Raw genomic sequence first — 17,970 nt, forward strand, 5'->3', positions numbered from 1 at the left:
TTCTAGAGGCAGTTTCTCTAGGATGGAGGTGGTAAGCAGGGTCAGCAGGAGGCTGAGTGATTAGAAAGGCCGGGTTCAGGTGCTCAGTATAATATTAGGGTGCAGGTGTCCTGCAGCTAAAATGTGGTCTTGAGACACAAGGGATTCAGTATGACTCGGAGCTACCATGGTGGTGTAGGTGCAGACCCAGAACAGTGAGGGGCTAGCAGGGGAGGGAAGGAGGGCCAGGGCCTGCACTAGAACCGGGCTTCCAGGCTCGGTGGTGAGTATGGAGTTGCATCCCCACCTCCCATGGCCTGGGCTTCCTTTGTTTTTCTTCCCTTTATCCCCTTATTTTACCGACATTTATTCAAAGAAAGAAGGGACACACGATGCCAAGATACTAGAGCTAAAACAAAGCAGCCACTGCAATAAGCCAAGAAAAAGGAAAGAACCCCTCTCAGTTAGAGCAGTGTGCCTCCCTGCCCTCGGTGAGCACCAGAGGGAAGAGGCAGGGACGGGCAGCAGTGAGGCCTGACAAGATTCATGGCCAGCAAGACACTGTCTCCCTACAGACTTCTTTGTGGCTAAAATTCTGGGCCCATCTTTAAATGTTCAAATGGCTTCTTTTGAATACAGGACTGACAAGATGATTTTCCATGTTCCTTGCCTACTGCAGGCAGTGAACATGATGGGAAAGCACTGGCTCCCATACACATGGGCAGGGTTTCTTGGCTACTATGTTGATAGCTTCTTTTTCTTTTTCTTTTTTTTTTTTAGAAATGAATGGGCATTCCAAAGCACCTAAGAGTTAGGAATATATTGGTGTTTAGTGTATCTACTGTATTTTAGATCAGCCAAACATACGAGAGAGTATCAAGTTGCATCTCAACCTGGGCACACATGCTTCCATTACCTTCTGCCCCTTGGGACACACTCAGCGTGCGTGCCATGAAGGCGGGGCCAGGTGCCAGCTGGGGTGAGGAGCCCGGGGCCTATGTGGCTCCCCTTCAGTTAGGAGAGCCCAGAAGTAGCTCCTCCTCACTGGCCTTTCTGAGCTCCTCTAAGAGGCAGTGAGAACCGACCAGACGGTCTTCTGTGCTCTTTCCTATTCTATGGCCTTGAGTTCTAGTTTTGTTCTTTCTTTTGTTTGAGACAGGGTCTCACAATACAGCCCTGGCTGCCCTGGAACTTGCTCTGTAGACCAGACTGGCCGCGAACTTACAGAGATCTTCTGCTTCTGCCTCCTGAGTGCTGAAATTAAAGGCATATGACCACCACTGCCCTGTTCTGGTGAGATGGCTCTGCAGGTAAATAAGTTTGCTACCAAGCCTGACCTGAGTGATCCCTGGGACCCCCCGATGATCAAAGGAAAAATGACTTCTGCAAGTCATCCTCTAACCTTTCTAATGTATGCCATGGCACATATGCTCCTGAACATGTACACATGTGTGTGTGCATACACACACACACACACACATGAGTATGTGTGTGTACAAAACTAAAAGAATATAATAAAATTTTAAAAATAATTCTACATGACTCAACTATGCCCCTTTGGAATGCAGCTGTCTTTCCCTTAATGACTCACTCTCTCTCTCTCTCTCTCTCTCTCTCTCTCTCTCTCTCTCTCTCTCTCTGTGTGTGTGTGTGTGTGTGTGTGTGTGTGTGCATATATATCCCTATAGAATAGCCTCAATCTTCAGGAGTGAGAAGACAATGCTTTATAAGTATAGGCAAACATTCCTGGGCATTTTCAATAATTTCAGGCGCTGGAGAAAAAAAAAAATCATCAAGTCTGCAGCTGAATCATGGGTGCCTTGATTCCTCTCTCCCCAAGCCTGTTGGATCTGAGAAGAGTGTTCTCTGACACAATCAGCTAAAAGATATGCTTATGGTCAGAGCCTCATTTCTCTCTGTGACCTGTAAGAGAGAGACTCAGACCACCGCAGACCTCAGGCAGCCTTGTGTTCTGGAGGAGGGAAGAGCTGCAAGCTGTCCTGCAGGGTTTACAGAGCATTAACCCTTATCTGGAAGCCTCCTCAGCCCAAGGAGCCAAGGCCAGGCCGGGCCAGTTCCAAGAGTTTCCACTGGCCAGGGCCGTTCATGCACGCACGCATGCACACATGCACGCATGCACGCACGCACGCACGAGCCTCAGTCCCAGGTCTGCACGCAGCACACGCCACAGGCAGGTGTCCTGTCATTCCCTCTTTTAGGGGAGAAAGGCTGTCATGGTTACTTTGAAATTAGATTAAGCTGTGACAGCTCAATCTGAAAGAGCATATTTGCTCACTAAGTTCCCCATTTCATCATGTTACACTTAATGGTGCCAGTCACTGCCAAGGTATTTCTATTTCTCTTGATTGCTTCCAGACAGTTCTGTGGTTTCTGACTTGCACTGATCTTTTTCAATGAAAATAAATGAACCATCTGGAAAAATAAGTACACTTAAAACACCACTTCCTACATTTTAAATGTTAAATTTGGAAATGTAGTATTTTTTTTTCCAGAGGGGTTTGGTGCGTTCCGAGTACCTAAGGTTTAATAAAACTTCATGAGGACATTCTGGAAGGAAAATAATCAGTGTTCTGAGGGCTTTATGAGCTGTGGAAAGTGGGTGTACCCAGCGGCCCTGTATCCTTGTCCTGAGCACAGCTCTGAGTACTCTACCTGCTCAGAAGCACAAAGCACGGGCAGGCGTGAGGATGTCCACAGTCTCAAGGCCCCAGGAAAGACAGTCTTACCAAGGGCACAGCTCATAAAGCAGAGGCCAGGCAGGCTTCTTAAGGAAGTTCCTCCCCAGCCCAGGTGAGATTCAACTTGACCAGAGGTCAGACTCAGGAGGCAAGCAGGGGCAGGCACTGGCTGACACACACGTGGGAACTGACACGACCATCCCCCCCCTTCTCAGAAAGGTGCCATCAGGAGCTGTAGAGCTACCTTGTTGCTCCCCACTCAACAGCCCCCCAATGTCAATTCAGCTACCACTACACGGTGAGGCAGGCTTGGGAGAAGGAAGAAAAACACTGGATGTCATCAGAGCACGGAACTAAAGAGGACACAGAGGCTGGAAGCCCAGGTCTCCAACTGCCACCCAGCCTCTCTATCTTCAGATGAAGAGCAGATGACAATAAACGCCCACCTGTACCCTGTCGGAAGTGTCCCAGAGACCCACACTGATGGTGCAAGCTTCAGTATTCCAGCATCAAAGAAGGCTGCTACTGGGTCCCTACTGGGGACAGGGCGACTCCCCCAGAGGACTGTTTCCTGATCCGGGGACCCACCCAACAGTGGGAAGGCAGTACTTCTAGGGTTAGGAAGCAAAATGTGCTTACTGGGCACTCCTGATACAAGTCGAAGTGGTCTCAACACTCGGAAGGCACGGAGGGCTTTGACATCAAAGCCTCCTGATTTGCCACTAGAGTGGTTCCCGCCTTCTGTTTCTTTGGTTAATTGTTCCAAAATTACACTAAACAATCTGAAAGAGGAAGAGAGAAACAAATGTTAGTCTGTCACCCAGGTAAGCAAAACAGGATGATAATGGTAGTTATTTTTGAACAAGGGCTAATTTGGGGTGGCTGCTAACCAAATAAAAAGAAGGCTAAGCAAAGGCAGAGAGACAGGCCATGGAGCCCCAGCCCGCCCTGCTACCTGAGAGGACCTCGGACAGAGGCTACTCAGACCGTGTCCATGCCAACAAAACAAAGTGACCAGAAGCAGGGACCCGTTGAGGACCCCGGGGGGTGGAGGGGCAAAGGGTACTGCCTTGATGACAACGATCTTGGTGGTCATGTGCTAAGTACTTCACATCTGTCCCCACGCTACCTTTGTGAAAGCATTCTCCTACGCCATTATCAAGACCCCTTTACACACTAGTGGAAGCACAGCTGATGGGCAAGACGCAGCTGCCCAGCCAGGCCGCCAGCGCCAACACTGGCTTCCCGGTGTGTGCCTAATGAGGCTGACAGGTCTGTAAGGGAAGGGGGTTTTCATCCGCTCTGTTCATCTGTTTTAGCTTAGTTCCTAAATCAGTTATACACACACACACAGTCCTCAATAATTGTCCTGGTGCAGAAACAGATGGACAACTTCAAAGTTCCACACCTTAATGTGCTGCAGCTCCCTCCTTATAGGCAGACAGCCCCCACCTGCACCCTCCTTGAGATATTTGCAAAACAATGTGAATCGCAGGTGCCAAGTTGCTGCAAAGGCTGAAAGAGTTATCTAAGGGAAGGCATTAATATCACCATTTTCTCTTCTGAAATGTGAGTAAAGTTATATCTGGCCACCATGACAAGTTTTTTCCGTCTCTCCGAAGGTTTTCCGGATAATGCTATTTTCGGATGGTCTGCTCGTTTGACAGTTACTTTTGCTTTTTCTTTTTTCTTTTTAAATAAATATTTATTCTTTGGAATGGTTGCTCGTTTTATTTTTAAGAGTAAATATAAATTTGCCCATTGCAAATAGCATCAACTCTGGCCGATCAGATTGTGGGAATGGTTGGCCCAGCAACAAAGGAAAGGTTTCTAAAGTTTAATTAGCAGCCAAAGCAGAAAGTCTGCCCCCTCCTTGACAGGCCTCTGGGTCACCAAGACACTAAGTCCATAAAACACAGGGTGGTCTGATTGTGGGCGTGATTGGGCACAACCCTGTCACTCCAGGGCATTTATAGATACTCCTTTGTTTTAATAACAGCCCAACAATTAACAAGACCCAGGAGGGGAAATAAGCCACATCCCCACCTTTGCAAAGCTTCTTCTGATGAGAGGTAGATTGAGTTCTGACTGGGGAAACAGATCACGGGTATGGCAGGTTTCTTATTATGTTGGCTTCTAAAAATGACTGTAAACTCCTGTAGCAAAGCTAATGCTAAAAGTCTCTCTCCCCCATCCCCAAAACCAAGATCACAGTTTCAGAGAAATAAGGGAAAAAGGAAAAAGGAAAAACTTCAAACTCTGCAAATGTGGAAGCCACAGGAATTTTCAATCCAAAGGGTTAGAAAAGCAACTTCTGCAGCACTGCTGGTTTTGCAATGCAGATCAGTCAGTTCTTGACCCATTCTTCATCAGGGTCCTTGAAAACAGGTGAATAATGCCTCTGCCATTAGAGAGAGCCTGGGACAGAAAGAGAAGCTGGCCACCACTTCAAGTTGGTGTGGGCTGGGAAGCTTCCCTTCTTGAGGACTCAGTTTCCCTCTCAGTAAAATCAGAAAATTTAATTAAGATTCTCGAATTCCATGTTCTGTTTCTCTCTCTCTCTCTCTCACTCCTCCTCCTCCTCCTCCTCCTCCTCCTCCTCCTCCTCCTCCTCCTATTCCTCTTCCTCTTAATAGCATCATGTACCTCAGCACCTGAACAGATATGGACAGAAGAAAGCAACAATGTAGGATCCTAGGCTGCTATTAAAACTTTCCCCGGAGAGGAGAAAAGGACTTATCTACCTGACCGAGGCCAGATGCACCAGAATGGGGACGCCATATTCTTCTTTACCAAAGCTTAAGTGACGATCTTGAATACCTACTCTCCTTACTAAGAACATCGAGGGGAGGGCGCAGGTAGTCCAGATCAGCTCCACTTTAAAGGGAGCAACTTGAGAAGAGTAGAGCCCTGGTCCCATGTGTCTACATGAAGGGCTATGGGCCCTCTTAGTGTCTCTTCTAGCGGGAACCTTGACAAAAGTAACAGGTCACTGTGGACTCAGAATGGAAAACTCATTGGACAGAGAAACAGACCATAGATGGAAACTTTAGTGAGTGGGAATTAGATTCAAAAACAGACATTGTAATTGATCTTTTTCTTTTATAATTTTTCTTCTGCTCTTGCCATGACCCACCATAATTTAGTAAAAATTTTACTTCGTAGGTTTCTTTTACGGTGGTAGGAAGTAGGTTAATATTTTAGATAAATAAAATGTGAGGCTTTCTTTTTATACTAACAAGAAATACCATTGGCTCTAGCCCTACCTTGTTACGTTTATCTTACAACCAACTTTACCACAGTTTATTTTACAAATGCAAAACACACCTGCTTAAAGTTTAAATTAGCTGAGTTATAGCAACATTAGGAAACTCAACAACCAACCACTGTGAAGACAGATGAGTCCACTGCTTCTAGCGGCTCTCTAGGACCCCTTTGCAGCCACCTTCCCTGAATGTGGCGACAGCTGATGGGCTGGCTATTCATCTACATAGGCATTTTCCTATTCCAGAGACTATAAAAAGAAACCACATCATATTCTCTTTTTGCCTGTCATATTTTTTTGAGATTCATCCAAGTTCTTACATTTATTAGTTTCTTTTATTTCTAAATAAAATATTCGATTAAATAAGCATGCCATAATGATTTTATCAATTTACCTGCTCTGTGGTATTAGGCTATTTTCAGTTTTCCTCTATTTCAAATAAAGTCTTTCTATAGACATGCGTTTTCATCTCCTTGGATAAGTACCAGAAACTAGTGATACAGTCACATGGCAAATGTGTGTAATACTAGAAGAAAGGAGGGAAAGAATCTTTCTTTTTTTTATTTCTTTTTTTTTATTAAAAAAACCCAACTCAGTATCAACATTTTTTAGGTCATCAAAATAATTTATAATAGTTAAATGCCTCTTAAATATACATGATATCTTCTAAAGCTAAAAGTAATATGTACTCAGCCAGTTTTTAAAATCTATTTGGGACATTAAACATAATAGAAGTAGAAAAAAAATCTCTTATGAAGTCCTCTATGAAAGGAAATTGTGACAAGTTCCTGATTAGACAGAAACTGTTCCATCTCCAAGGGAGACTATGCAGTGTAACTGTGGCCTCATAGAATGAAATGAGTAGTGTTCCTTCTGTTTCTATTTTGTGGAATAGTTTGAAGAGTATTGGTATTAGATCTTCTTGAAGGTCTGATAGAATTCCACACTAAACCCATCTGGCCCTGGGCCTTTTTGGTTGGGAGACTTTTAATGACTGCTTCTATTTCTTTAGGGGTTATGGGACTGTTTAGATGCTTTATATGATCTAGATTTAACTTAGGTATTTGGTATCTGTCTAGAAAATTGTCCATTTCCTCCAGATTTTCTAGTTTTGTTGAATATAGACTTGTGTAGTAGGATCTGATGATTTTTCTGAATTTCCTTAGTTTCTGTTGTTATATCTCCCTTTTCATTTCTGATTTTGTTAATTTGGATACTGTTTCTGTGCCCTCTGGTTAGTCTTGCTAAGGGTTCATCTATATTGTTGATTTTCTCAAAGAACCAGATCCTGGTTTGATCGATTCTTTGTATAGTTCTTTTTTTTTCTACTTGGTTGATTTTAGCCCTGAGTTTGATTATTTCCTGCTGTCTACTCCTCTTGGGTGTATTTGCTTCTTTTTGTTCTAGAGCGTTCAGGTGTGCTGTCAAGCTGGTAGTGTATGCTCTCTCCAGTTTCTTTATGGAGGCACTCAGCTGAGTTTTCCTCTTAGCACTGCTTTCATTATGTTCCATAAGTTTGGGTATGTTGTGCCTTCATTTTCATTAAATTCTAAAAAGTCTTTAATTTCTTTATTTCTTCCTTGACCAAGTTATCATTGAGTCGGGCATTGTTCAGCTTCCATGTGTATGTGGGCTTTCTGTTGTTTTTGTTGCTATAGAAGACCAGTCTTAGTCCGAGGTGATCTGATAGGATGCATGGGATTATTTCAATTTTCTTGTATCTATTGAGGTCTGTTTGGTGACCGATTATATGATCAGTTTTGGAGAAGGTACCATGAGGTACTGAGAAGAAGGGATATTCTTTTGTTTTAGGATGAAATGCTCTATAGACATCTGTTAAATTCATTTGGTCTAAATTGCAGGATTTTCCATGTCCAATCACATTAGGACAGTAGAAGTCCTGTGATTGGGCAGGAAAATGGAGGCAAACCTAGGAGTAGGGGAGAGAAAAGTCCCAGGAGAACCGAAATGAAGTCCTATGTGGTGTTATCAAAAGGTTAGAATAATTGGGTTAAAGCTTTATCATTATCAATTGACCTTAAATAACTGTATTGGCATCTTGTAAATTGTAATATTATCCATATAAATTTGATTGGTTAATTAAGCTTTGAGAGTTTTGATTTACTTGGTTATTGGAGTGTGGGTTTGCCGATGGCGATGGCTGAGAAGGAACACAGCTGGGATGCTGTGGGAGCTAACTGGGAGAGAATAGCTCAGTGGCAGCAAGAACACACCAAGCTAACCCCACTGGGACAAGGTGCTGCAGCCTGGAGTGGCATGAGAGTAGGCGGGTACTTTTTAATATTATCCACAACAGGTCCATAACTTCTGATAGTTTCACTGTGTCTCTGTTTAGTTTGTGTTTCCATGCTCTGTCCATTGATGAGAGTTGGGTGTTGAATTCTCCCACTTTTATTGTGTGAGGTACAATGTGTGCTTTGAACTTAAAAGTTTCTTTTATGAATGTGGGTGCCCTTGCATTTGGAGCATATATGTTTAGAATTGAGAATTCTTCTTGGTATATTTTTCCTTTAATGAATATGAAGTGTCCTTCCTTATTCTTTTTGATAACTTTTGGTTGAAAGTTGAACATAATCGGTATTAGAATGGCTATTCCAGCTTGTCTGTTGGGACCATTTGCTTGGAAAATCATGTTTCCAGCCTTTTATCTGAGGAAGTGTCTGTCTTTGACAATGAGGTGCATTTCCTGTATGCACCAAAATGCTGGGTCCTGTCTACATATCCAGTCTATGTATTTTTATTGAGGAATTGAGTCCATTGATGTTAAGAGAAATTAAAGGAATAGTGATTGTTGTTTCCTGTTATTTTTGATGTTATTTTTGTTTGTGGGGTTATCATCTTTTGAGTTTGTTAAAAGATTACTTTCTTGCTTTTTCCAGGGTGTAGTTTCCCTCCTTGTGTTGGCGCTTTCACTTTCTATTATATATACCTTGAAGTGCTGGATTTGTGGAAAGATATTGTATAAATTTGGTTTTATCATGGAATATCTTATTTTCTCCATCTATGGAGATTTTTGCTGGGTAATTGAGAGTTTTGCTGGGTATAGTAGCCTGGGCTTGCATTTATGTTCTCTTAGGGTCTGTATGAGATCTGCCTAGGATCTTCTAACTTTCATAGTCTCTGGTGAGAAAGTGTAATTCTGATAACTCTGCCTTTATATGTTACTTGACCTTTTTTCCTTGCTGCTTTTAATATTCTTTGTTTTGTGCCTTTGGTATTTTGATTGTTATGTGATGGGAGGCATTTCTTTTCTTGTCCAATTCATTTGGAGATCTGCAGGCTCCTTGTATGTTTATGTGTGTCTTTCTTTAGGTTAGGGAAGTTTTCTTCTATAATTTTGTTGAAGAAATTTACTGGCCCCTTAAATTGGAAATCTTCGCTCTCTTCTATACCTATTATCCTTAGGGTTGGTCTTCTCATTGTGTCCTGGATTTCCTGTATGTTTTGGGTTAGGAGCTTTTTGCATTTTGCGTTTTCTTTGACTGTTGTGTCAATGTTTTCTATGGTATCTTCTGCACCTGAGATTCTCTCCTCTATCTCTTATATTCTGTTGGTGATGTTTGCAGCTATGGCTCCTGATCTCTTTCCTAGGTTTTCTAACTCCAGGGTTGTCTCCCTTTGTGATTTCTTTATTGTTGCTATTTCCATTTTTAGATCCTTGATGGTTTTGTTCAATTCCTTCACCTGTTTGGTTGTGTTTTCCTGTAATACTTTAAGGTATTTTGTGTTTCCTCCTTAAGGGCTTCTACCTGTTTACCTGTTTTTCTTTAAGGGAGTTATTTATGTTCTTCTTAAAGTTCTCTATCAGCAGCATGAGATGTAATTTTAAATCAGAGTCTTGCTTTTCTGGTGTGTTAGGGTATCCAGGACTCACTGTAGTAGGAGAACTGGATTCTGATAATGCCAAGTAGCCTTGATTTCTGTTGCTTATATTTTTGACTTCGCCTCTCACCGTCTGGTTATCTCTGGTATTAGATGGTCTTGCTGTCACTGACTGTGACTTGCCCCTCCTGCAAGCCTGTGTGTCAGCACTCTTGGTATTAGATGGTCTTGCTGTCACTGACTGTGACTTGCCCCTCCTGCAAGCCTGTGTGTCAGCACTCTTGGGAGACCAGTTCTCTCTGGGAAGAATTTGGGTATGGAAAGCTGTGGTACAGGGTCAGCTCTAGGGTGCAAATGGAAACTGGAAAGATCCTGTCCCAGGCTGCTCCTCTGTTCCTGTTTTCCTGAGGTCTCAGAGGTTCCCTCTAAGCAGAAGCAGTGGTCTTACCTATACTCACAGGCTTGTCAGCACTCCTGCTCTCTCCCAGTGGTGGTATTTAGGTACGGAGGGCTGTTGCACAGGATCAGTTCCCAGTGCAGACGAAAACTGAAAAGACCCTCAAGAATTTTTCTAAGTGGTGTTATCAGTTCCAGTTTTAGAAGAGTTTATGAGAGTTTTAATTCCCCATGTGTTGGTTCCTATTTGGTATCTTTGGTCTTGTTACAGCCAGCAGTCCTGGTAGGCACAGTGATGTTATTGTGGTTTTAATTACCATTTCTTTAATTACTAACAATGTTGAGGGTCTTGCTGGACAGCCACAATTTTTTTAATGATGATCTACTCAGTTATTTTTCCCATTCTTTTAGTATATTCTATTCTTGAATAGTTCTGTCTGTATACATACCAAATATATATTCAGACCAAGAACTGACTTTTTCTTTTCTTTTCTTTTTTCTTTTTCTTTCTTTCTTTTCTTTCTTTCTTTTTTTCTTTTTTTTTTTTTTTCTCTTTACCCTATGGGAAATGCTTTTTTTAACACTGATTTTTTTTTTTTTTTTTTTTTTTTTTTTGGTTTTTTGGATTTGGTTTTTTTCGAGACAGGGTTTCTCTGTGTAGCCCTGGCTGTCCTGGAACTCACTCTGTAGACCAGGCTGGCCTCGAACTCAGAGATCCGCCTGTCACTGCCTCCCAGAGTGCTGGGATTACAGGTGAGCGCCACCACCTCCCGGCTTTAACACTGATTTTTGAAGAAAAGGTTTAAGTTTTGATAAAAGTTTAATCTTTTCTTGGTCTCTTTGATAAGTGCTACTTTCTGCCTCTTTGTCCTTTGAGACAGGATCACACATGTCCCAAGCTGGCCCTGAACTCACTCCATCCTGACTGAACTTCTGAACCTCCTCCACTGTGGAAACCTTAAGGCGCTCACCGTCAGCACCCACACCTCGGAAAGCTTTGCTTGCCTTGGAATTATAAAGGTTTTCTACAGTATTTGCTCCATGAAATTTTATAGTTTTAAATTGTAAATAGGACTACAATCTGTGTAAAGGCAACACATGGTCTGAGGTAAGAATAGTCTTTCACATTGACAAATGGTTGTTTCCACGCCGTTTACTGGAAAGTTTCCTCATGCTGTTGATTCATCATGGTGTCTTTTCTAAAATCAATTGGTGGCACACATACGGGTCTATTTCTAGATGGCCCTATTTGATTCCATTGATCTTTATGTCAACTCCTGACATCAATATTATCTCAACTCCAATAACGCTAGAGCAAGCCATAAGATCAGGCTACAGCTTTGTTCTTAAAGATTTCTTTAGCCAGCATAGTCTCTCTCTAATTTCCATACAGATGCTAGAAAAATCTTGTCAAATTTCCAAAAGCCTGACAATATTTAGATTAGAATTCAATCTATACCTTGATTTGGGAAAAAGTAGAAACCTAAGATCATTAAATCTTCCAACACACAAGCATGGTCCACACTCTTTCTTCAGCCCTTCTTTGGTTGTTCCCATGAAGACTTTGCCATTTAACGAGCTATCCATACCTAAATGTTTCATAGCTTCGGTGCTACTGTAAATAATAGCATTTAAATTTTTTCTTTGTAATTGCCTGTGGCTAATACATAGCGTTTCTATGCTTTTTATAGACTTTTTACCAGAAACATTGTCAGATTCATTCAGAAAACTTGAGTCTGTATGATTTTAGTCTTAAATTAACTATGATTTATTTTATGGCCCAGAATATTAACTCTCTTGAATATTTCATATGCATGTGAAAAGAATGTGTATTCTGCTCTTATTGAAGGGGAGTCCTTTGGAAAGGTCCAGGTGACTGGTGGAATTGTTCAGGTCCTAATCATACTCCAGTACTGAGAACTGGGGTGCACGGCTATAGAGATGCCCTTCTGACCCTTCTTCAGTTCTAAGAGTGTTTCATTCAAGCCCTTTGAAGTTCTGTTATCAGACATTTGAACAACAGGGATTCTATATCTTCTTGGAAAATTCCCTTTATCATTATGAAAACTCTCTCTCTCTCTCTCTCTCTCTCTCTCTGTGCTGGATAGATCCTTTTTCTAAAGTCTACTTTGTTGGTTATTGATATAGCTCCTCTATCTGCCTTTTCTGTTTTGATTCACAAATTATTTACTTTTGCATTAAAGGTTAAAGAAAGACATTGGAAAGCTGTGGCTCATTTTTTACATGTAATAATCTGATAAACTCGTAGATTAAATAGATTTTTGCTGAATTAAACAATTGTATCTTGTCATTTGTTTTCTGCTTATTTTGTTTTTATTTCTTTACTTTTCTTCTTTACTTTTTTCTGAATTTAATTTTGTTCTTGTTGTGTTCCACTCCTCTGTTGTCTACATATGAGCAACTAGTGATCCTTGTTTCTACTCGCTCAGTAGAAAAAGTGTCAGCAGAAGTCTTCTGTGAAGGGAGAGAGTAAGTATTTTAGGATTTGCAGACTGCTAGATCTCTGGAGTAACAAATTTTGCCATTAAACATCAAGTAGACCAAATAGCTACACATACAAGTATAGCTGGGTTTCAATAAAATTTTATTTGCCAAAATAGGTGTCAAGTACTTTGTGAGTGTGGAGAAATGGGCTTCCTCTAGAGACGTCTTTAGGCTCTGGAGTGGAAGGTGAGTAGTTTGCAAGTCTGGGCTCCAGGGTTTATAATCTGCACTTTTAATTGTTCGTGATCTACCTTCAAACAGCACCTTATCATTCTGTACACAACAGCCTTACAATGATCTATCTGTCCTCTGTGCTACTGTAAGGTATTTTACTGCTACCAAAGGTAGAACTGTCACAATGCATTGTTACTGTTTTTGATTTAGACAATTACCTTAAAAGAATTTTTCTTTTAACATTTTTGGAGGTATAAGAAATCTGTCAGTCATAAAGTCTCAGCTTTAGTTTGTCTAAAACAGTTTCCATTTTGACTTGCGTTCACTGGATGAGAACTCTAAGCTGACATTTCCCCATGATTCTGAGGGTGTGTCTACTGTCTTCTGGTTTGTGCAGCTCTTGAAAGGTCTGACATGTCTTTTTTTTTTTTAAAGCACTTTTGACTGTGGTTGTGATAGGCCATTCTCTGTGGTTTCTGATCAAGCTTTGCCGGGCATCTTGATCTAACTTGTGGGTTCTGGGAACCAAACCCAGGTTTCTCTGCAAGAGCAGACAGTGCTCTTAACTGCTGAGCTATCTCTCCAGTCTTTCTTTCCTAAGATTCCAAATGCACACTTTAGAACATTTGGTGACTCACAAGCCAGTGAGGTGGTGTTCATTTCCTTGATTATTTTTGTTACTGCTACATCTTCACGTTCCCTGTTGTGCTTGTCTTTGGCACTGCCTGATGTACTAATGAGCCAATCTAGAGAACATTTTCATTTCAGACGCACCTTCCGGTCCTTCAGTCTCGTGTGTCTCTCTTCCACTGTTCCATCATTCCCACTGTAGTCATGTGTAACCTTACATCCAGGAACACAGTCATAATTTCTGTTTTTGACCCCTCTGAAGTTCCTTGCTACTGTCTCTGTAACTTCTGGGTCTGTTTCTAGTCATGGACTTTCCTCCTTTTAGGGGCACACTTCATCTTATATCTAGTATTACCTCAGTGCCGGTGAGGTGTTTAGAATGATCATCTAAGTATTTAGATTTTATTTCTCCTTTGAAAAATTTAGGGTTTTTTGTTTTTGTTTGGGTTGTTTGTTTTACATGTAATTAAATTACTTGTTTATCAGTTCTCTCTCCTTTAGGCTCCTTCTCAAACTCTTTATTCTAGAAGAGGGATAGCAGAGTTTTTCTGTAAAGGGCCGTCACAGTAAACATTTTAAGGCTTTATAGACTGGATTCTTTCATTCAATGATGACAACAAATGAGTGCAGCTATGTTACAATAAAACTTTATTTATAAAAATAAGTGGCAGGCCAGATGGGCTAGACTTTAGTACCCTTCCATGGTTTCCTAAGCCATAGTCTAGATCTAGTCTGACTCCAGTACTAAAGACTCTTCTGAGATGTTTAGTGATAATCCACGGTGTTCAATGCAGGAACTTACTCTGGGTATTTGGATCACAAACACCTTGTTAGCAAACTGGTTATTATTTATTTTATAGTTCCTGCACTCCATCCTTCTCTTTTCCCTAACACTCTTCTTTGCTTGGCCTTGGGGACTGTAGATTAGTTTCAGCTGAAACTCCTGTGGACCTCAAGGCCCAGACGCAGAGCTCTCCTCTCTCCAGCCCTTGACTAATTCTTTCCCTTCCCATTTTAGGTCTCCTAGAGTTTTCTCTCTTAAACTTGGTAAGACTGCCATATTGACTCTGTTCCCTGTTCCTGTGCTGTTCTGGGTGGGCAAAATGTTTCAGCAGAGAAAAAGCCAAGGTGACATACGGGGACATAAGAAGTGAAGCTATGTATCTCCATTCTCTAGTCTAACAAAAGTCCAGTGGCAGGAAAGGCACAGGACTCTTCCAGAACAAAGAGACATCCAAGGCTCCCTCTTGCCACCCTCCCCAACAGGTGTTCCAAACAAGAGGAGGGATTTGCCTTAATGCCTATCTGCCACCTATTCCTTTTGGATACATTATTTCTGCAGTACACACTTAGGTGCTTAATTGTGCTTAATGCAAAATAGGAGGTTTTATAAAAGTTAACTTTCTTCCCAGTAAGTACAACCACCTAATGGGCCACTACTTTGGGTCTTATTTTCATTCCCTGGGGTAAAAGGACATACCCAAACTTAAGATCCTCTCCAAACAGACAGAAAAAGTCATCTCCAATGAAAAACCAGAGGAATCCTGATACGGATAATCCAAAAGATTACCAAGCTGCTTGACTGCAAAAGGCAACGGAGTAAAGCCACAGTCAGAAGGCAGAGGGATGCTTTTAAAAGTTCTCTAAAAACTGGAGAGATGGCTGAGCAGTGGAGGGCACTTGCTACTCTTACAGAGGACCTGGGTTTGATTCCCTGCACCCACACAGTGACTCAAAACCATGGCATTCCAATGTGAGTGATCTGACACCCTCTTCTGGATCCCATGGAGGCTAGACATGCATGAAGTGCCCAGACATACATGCAGGTGAAATAATCACACACATGAAGTAAAAATAAACACGTCTTTTAAAAGCTCTCTTGGTGGAAACAAGAGAGTCCTCGGAATTTTAGGAGTAACTTACAGAACAGCTTGGGTATGGAGCCCCAGAACAGGGCTACATCTTGTCTCCCTCTGTGGATGTTTGCTCCAAAGACTTGATTCCTGTTTCTTCTGCTGGCAACATCTCAGGGTGTGCAAGGAATGGGGCGACACAGACCTCTCTTTTGCATTGTCGCATGTTCCTTTGACTAAATCTACCAGCATCTTCCTCTTGCAACAGGGTTATGAAAGAACACCTGCTCCTCTGCATTTTCTAGTTTATTTTATTTTATGCCAGATATGTGACATTATTCAGATGCTTGTTTTGTTATTTAAGATGGGAAAGTGGTATGCCAAGGTTTCTCCCACAACTCAGCATAAAAAAGATAATAGATTTGCTCAAGGGATATTAAACAGCAGAGTACTTCACAGCAAGGAAGGCTTTATCATATGAAGCACATGTTTTTAACTAGCAGGGTGCTGTTTTAGGAGCTGTTTTCACTTGACTCCGCCCACCAGCCAGGCAGGTCTATTTGTGGAGACTCAGGCCCTGGGAGGTGAATCATCTCTCATTAGCAGCTGAGGCTTCCTCCAACAGCCTGTCACTGACTTCCCCAAGCACAACACCAATCATGAGAGATCTTCACCCCTGCATCTGCCCAGGGATTGACAGCAGCCCTGTCAGCATTAAAAGAACCCCTGATAGGTCCTGGCGCCATCATGGGCATAAGAACAACCACCTTCCTCAAGAAGGCTGTGTTCCCTCTACCATCCAGCCCACACCTCCATTTCCCAGATAAATGTTTCCCCCAAACCAAGAAGGACTTACCCTACTATTACTATAACAAAATCCAGTAAATTCCATCCATTCCTAACGTAAGCATTAGGATGCAGCAACAGTCCATACGCTATAATCTTCAGAAATGTCTCCACTGTAAAAATAATCAGGAAGGCATATTCTACTTTTTCCTGTCAAGAGAAACAAACACAGCAAGGGTGGGGGAGAAACAAAGACCCAATGATCAGTATCAACAGCTCAGAAACAGAAGCATCACTCCCCCCCCCACACACACACACACAAACACATACAATTTTGTCATGAGAACTAGAATCACTACCCTGCACATGGGCCAGGAAAACATCTTAATGCTGCATTTCTCATGAGCAGCTAAGTGTGTTAAATACCGTCATTCCAGGCTATACCATTGCATTTTGCCACCTGCCCTGATGCATGAGTAACAGGACTGCCTGGGACATAACGTGCATGTTTTCTATTTGCACACATTTGCACAACACAGCATGTTTGCCCCAAGATTGGCAGATCAGGCCCAGCCAAGCACCAGGATGAGACAAGCACTCCAACAGTGGTCTTTGAACAGAACACCGTCTGGAAGAACAGACGCATAATGGACATCACCCTTATTTTTTCTTGGATTTTCCTCTGACATCTTAAGTTAAAGCCAGCTTTGTCGCTGCATGGCAAGGTGACCTTGATGAGTACCTATTCTATTCTAGATCTGACTACCCTCACCCACAGAGAAACAGGCAGGGATCTCAGATGCCCAATACTGGCATGCCTCTTCTTCCTGGCTGGTACCAATGATGGACTCCTAACCAGCCTCCTGGAGATACAGCTCCGCCTTTGTCTCAGTTCCCACGTCTGCTCCCATCTGGTTGCCACATACATCTGCAGCACTGCCTGATGGCTAGACCCTCTCCAACTCCAACCCACATGACCCCCCACCCCCAGCATATGAGGTTGTCACAGTCAACAGGTCTAAACACATAGGCTCTTTCTATAAATTTGATAGAAACCCAATGGACAGGGCCATGAGCTACCAACCAGCATTCTCTGGCTTTAATCTACTCAACAACAACAACAGAAATTCTCAACAATGACAACTTTTCTCTGTGGGCTCTAGAGTCCTCAGCTACTGTCATCCTCAGCATAGACTCATGGACCTCATTAACATGGCCACTATAGAAGGCTATAGTAAATATGGCTCAGGAGACGGGTACCCCAGAAAGAACCAGGATTAAAAAACTTCCCAACTGCAGTCCCATCCTTGAAAAGTTTAGCCTGGAAGGGGACACAGGAGTTTTAAACACATACAGAGAGAACCTCTAAAATCAGAGTTAATATGAGAGGACCTCTCTACTCGTGCTGAAGCCAAGGGTCTCAGCCACAACTCCTGGGCCCTTCCTCTTCTCCATGGTCACACACAAAAAAGGCAGACACTGTGTGACCACTATTGTAGATGTAGATTTATAAATGGAAATGTACGCATTTTAAAGGAAATGCTTCTGGATAGGAACTTCTTATTTTGGAAATCATCTTTTAAAATATTCATTGCAGGATGATTCCAACAGGCCTGCCTTCCTAAAAATGTAACATAGCTACGCACGCATTTCTTTGCTAAGGCACTCTTCTGCATTTCAATGGAAGTGTTGTCTGCCCTACCTCTAGGTTGCAGGCCTTTGCAGCTAGACAGCTGGCTCCTGTCTCTCACTGCCCCAGGACAGAATTTTCTCATGGCTTGTCACCAGCATCTTCCCTCTGGGCCACCAGGGTAATATCCAGCTGCACCCTGTGCATCCA

General features: G+C 42.3%; 1 protein-coding gene across 1 annotated transcript in view; it reads right to left on the bottom strand.

The window, feature by feature from the left end:
• Cacna1d (calcium voltage-gated channel subunit alpha1 D) overlaps positions 1 to 17,970 on the bottom strand; it is a 162,155-nt gene that overhangs the window by 134,356 nt on the left and 9,829 nt on the right. The window contains exons 4-5 of the mRNA XM_052190314.1: positions 16,201 to 16,340; positions 3,318 to 3,460 (exon numbers count right to left, since the gene is read on the bottom strand). Coding sequence (XP_052046274.1) covers positions 3,318 to 3,460; positions 16,201 to 16,340 — 283 coding nt within the window. The remainder of the gene's footprint in view (positions 1 to 3,317; positions 3,461 to 16,200; positions 16,341 to 17,970) is intronic.

This window comes from Apodemus sylvaticus, chromosome 8 (assembly GCF_947179515.1).
Source record: "Apodemus sylvaticus chromosome 8, mApoSyl1.1, whole genome shotgun sequence".
NCBI classification, from domain to species: domain Eukaryota; kingdom Metazoa; phylum Chordata; class Mammalia; order Rodentia; family Muridae; genus Apodemus; species Apodemus sylvaticus.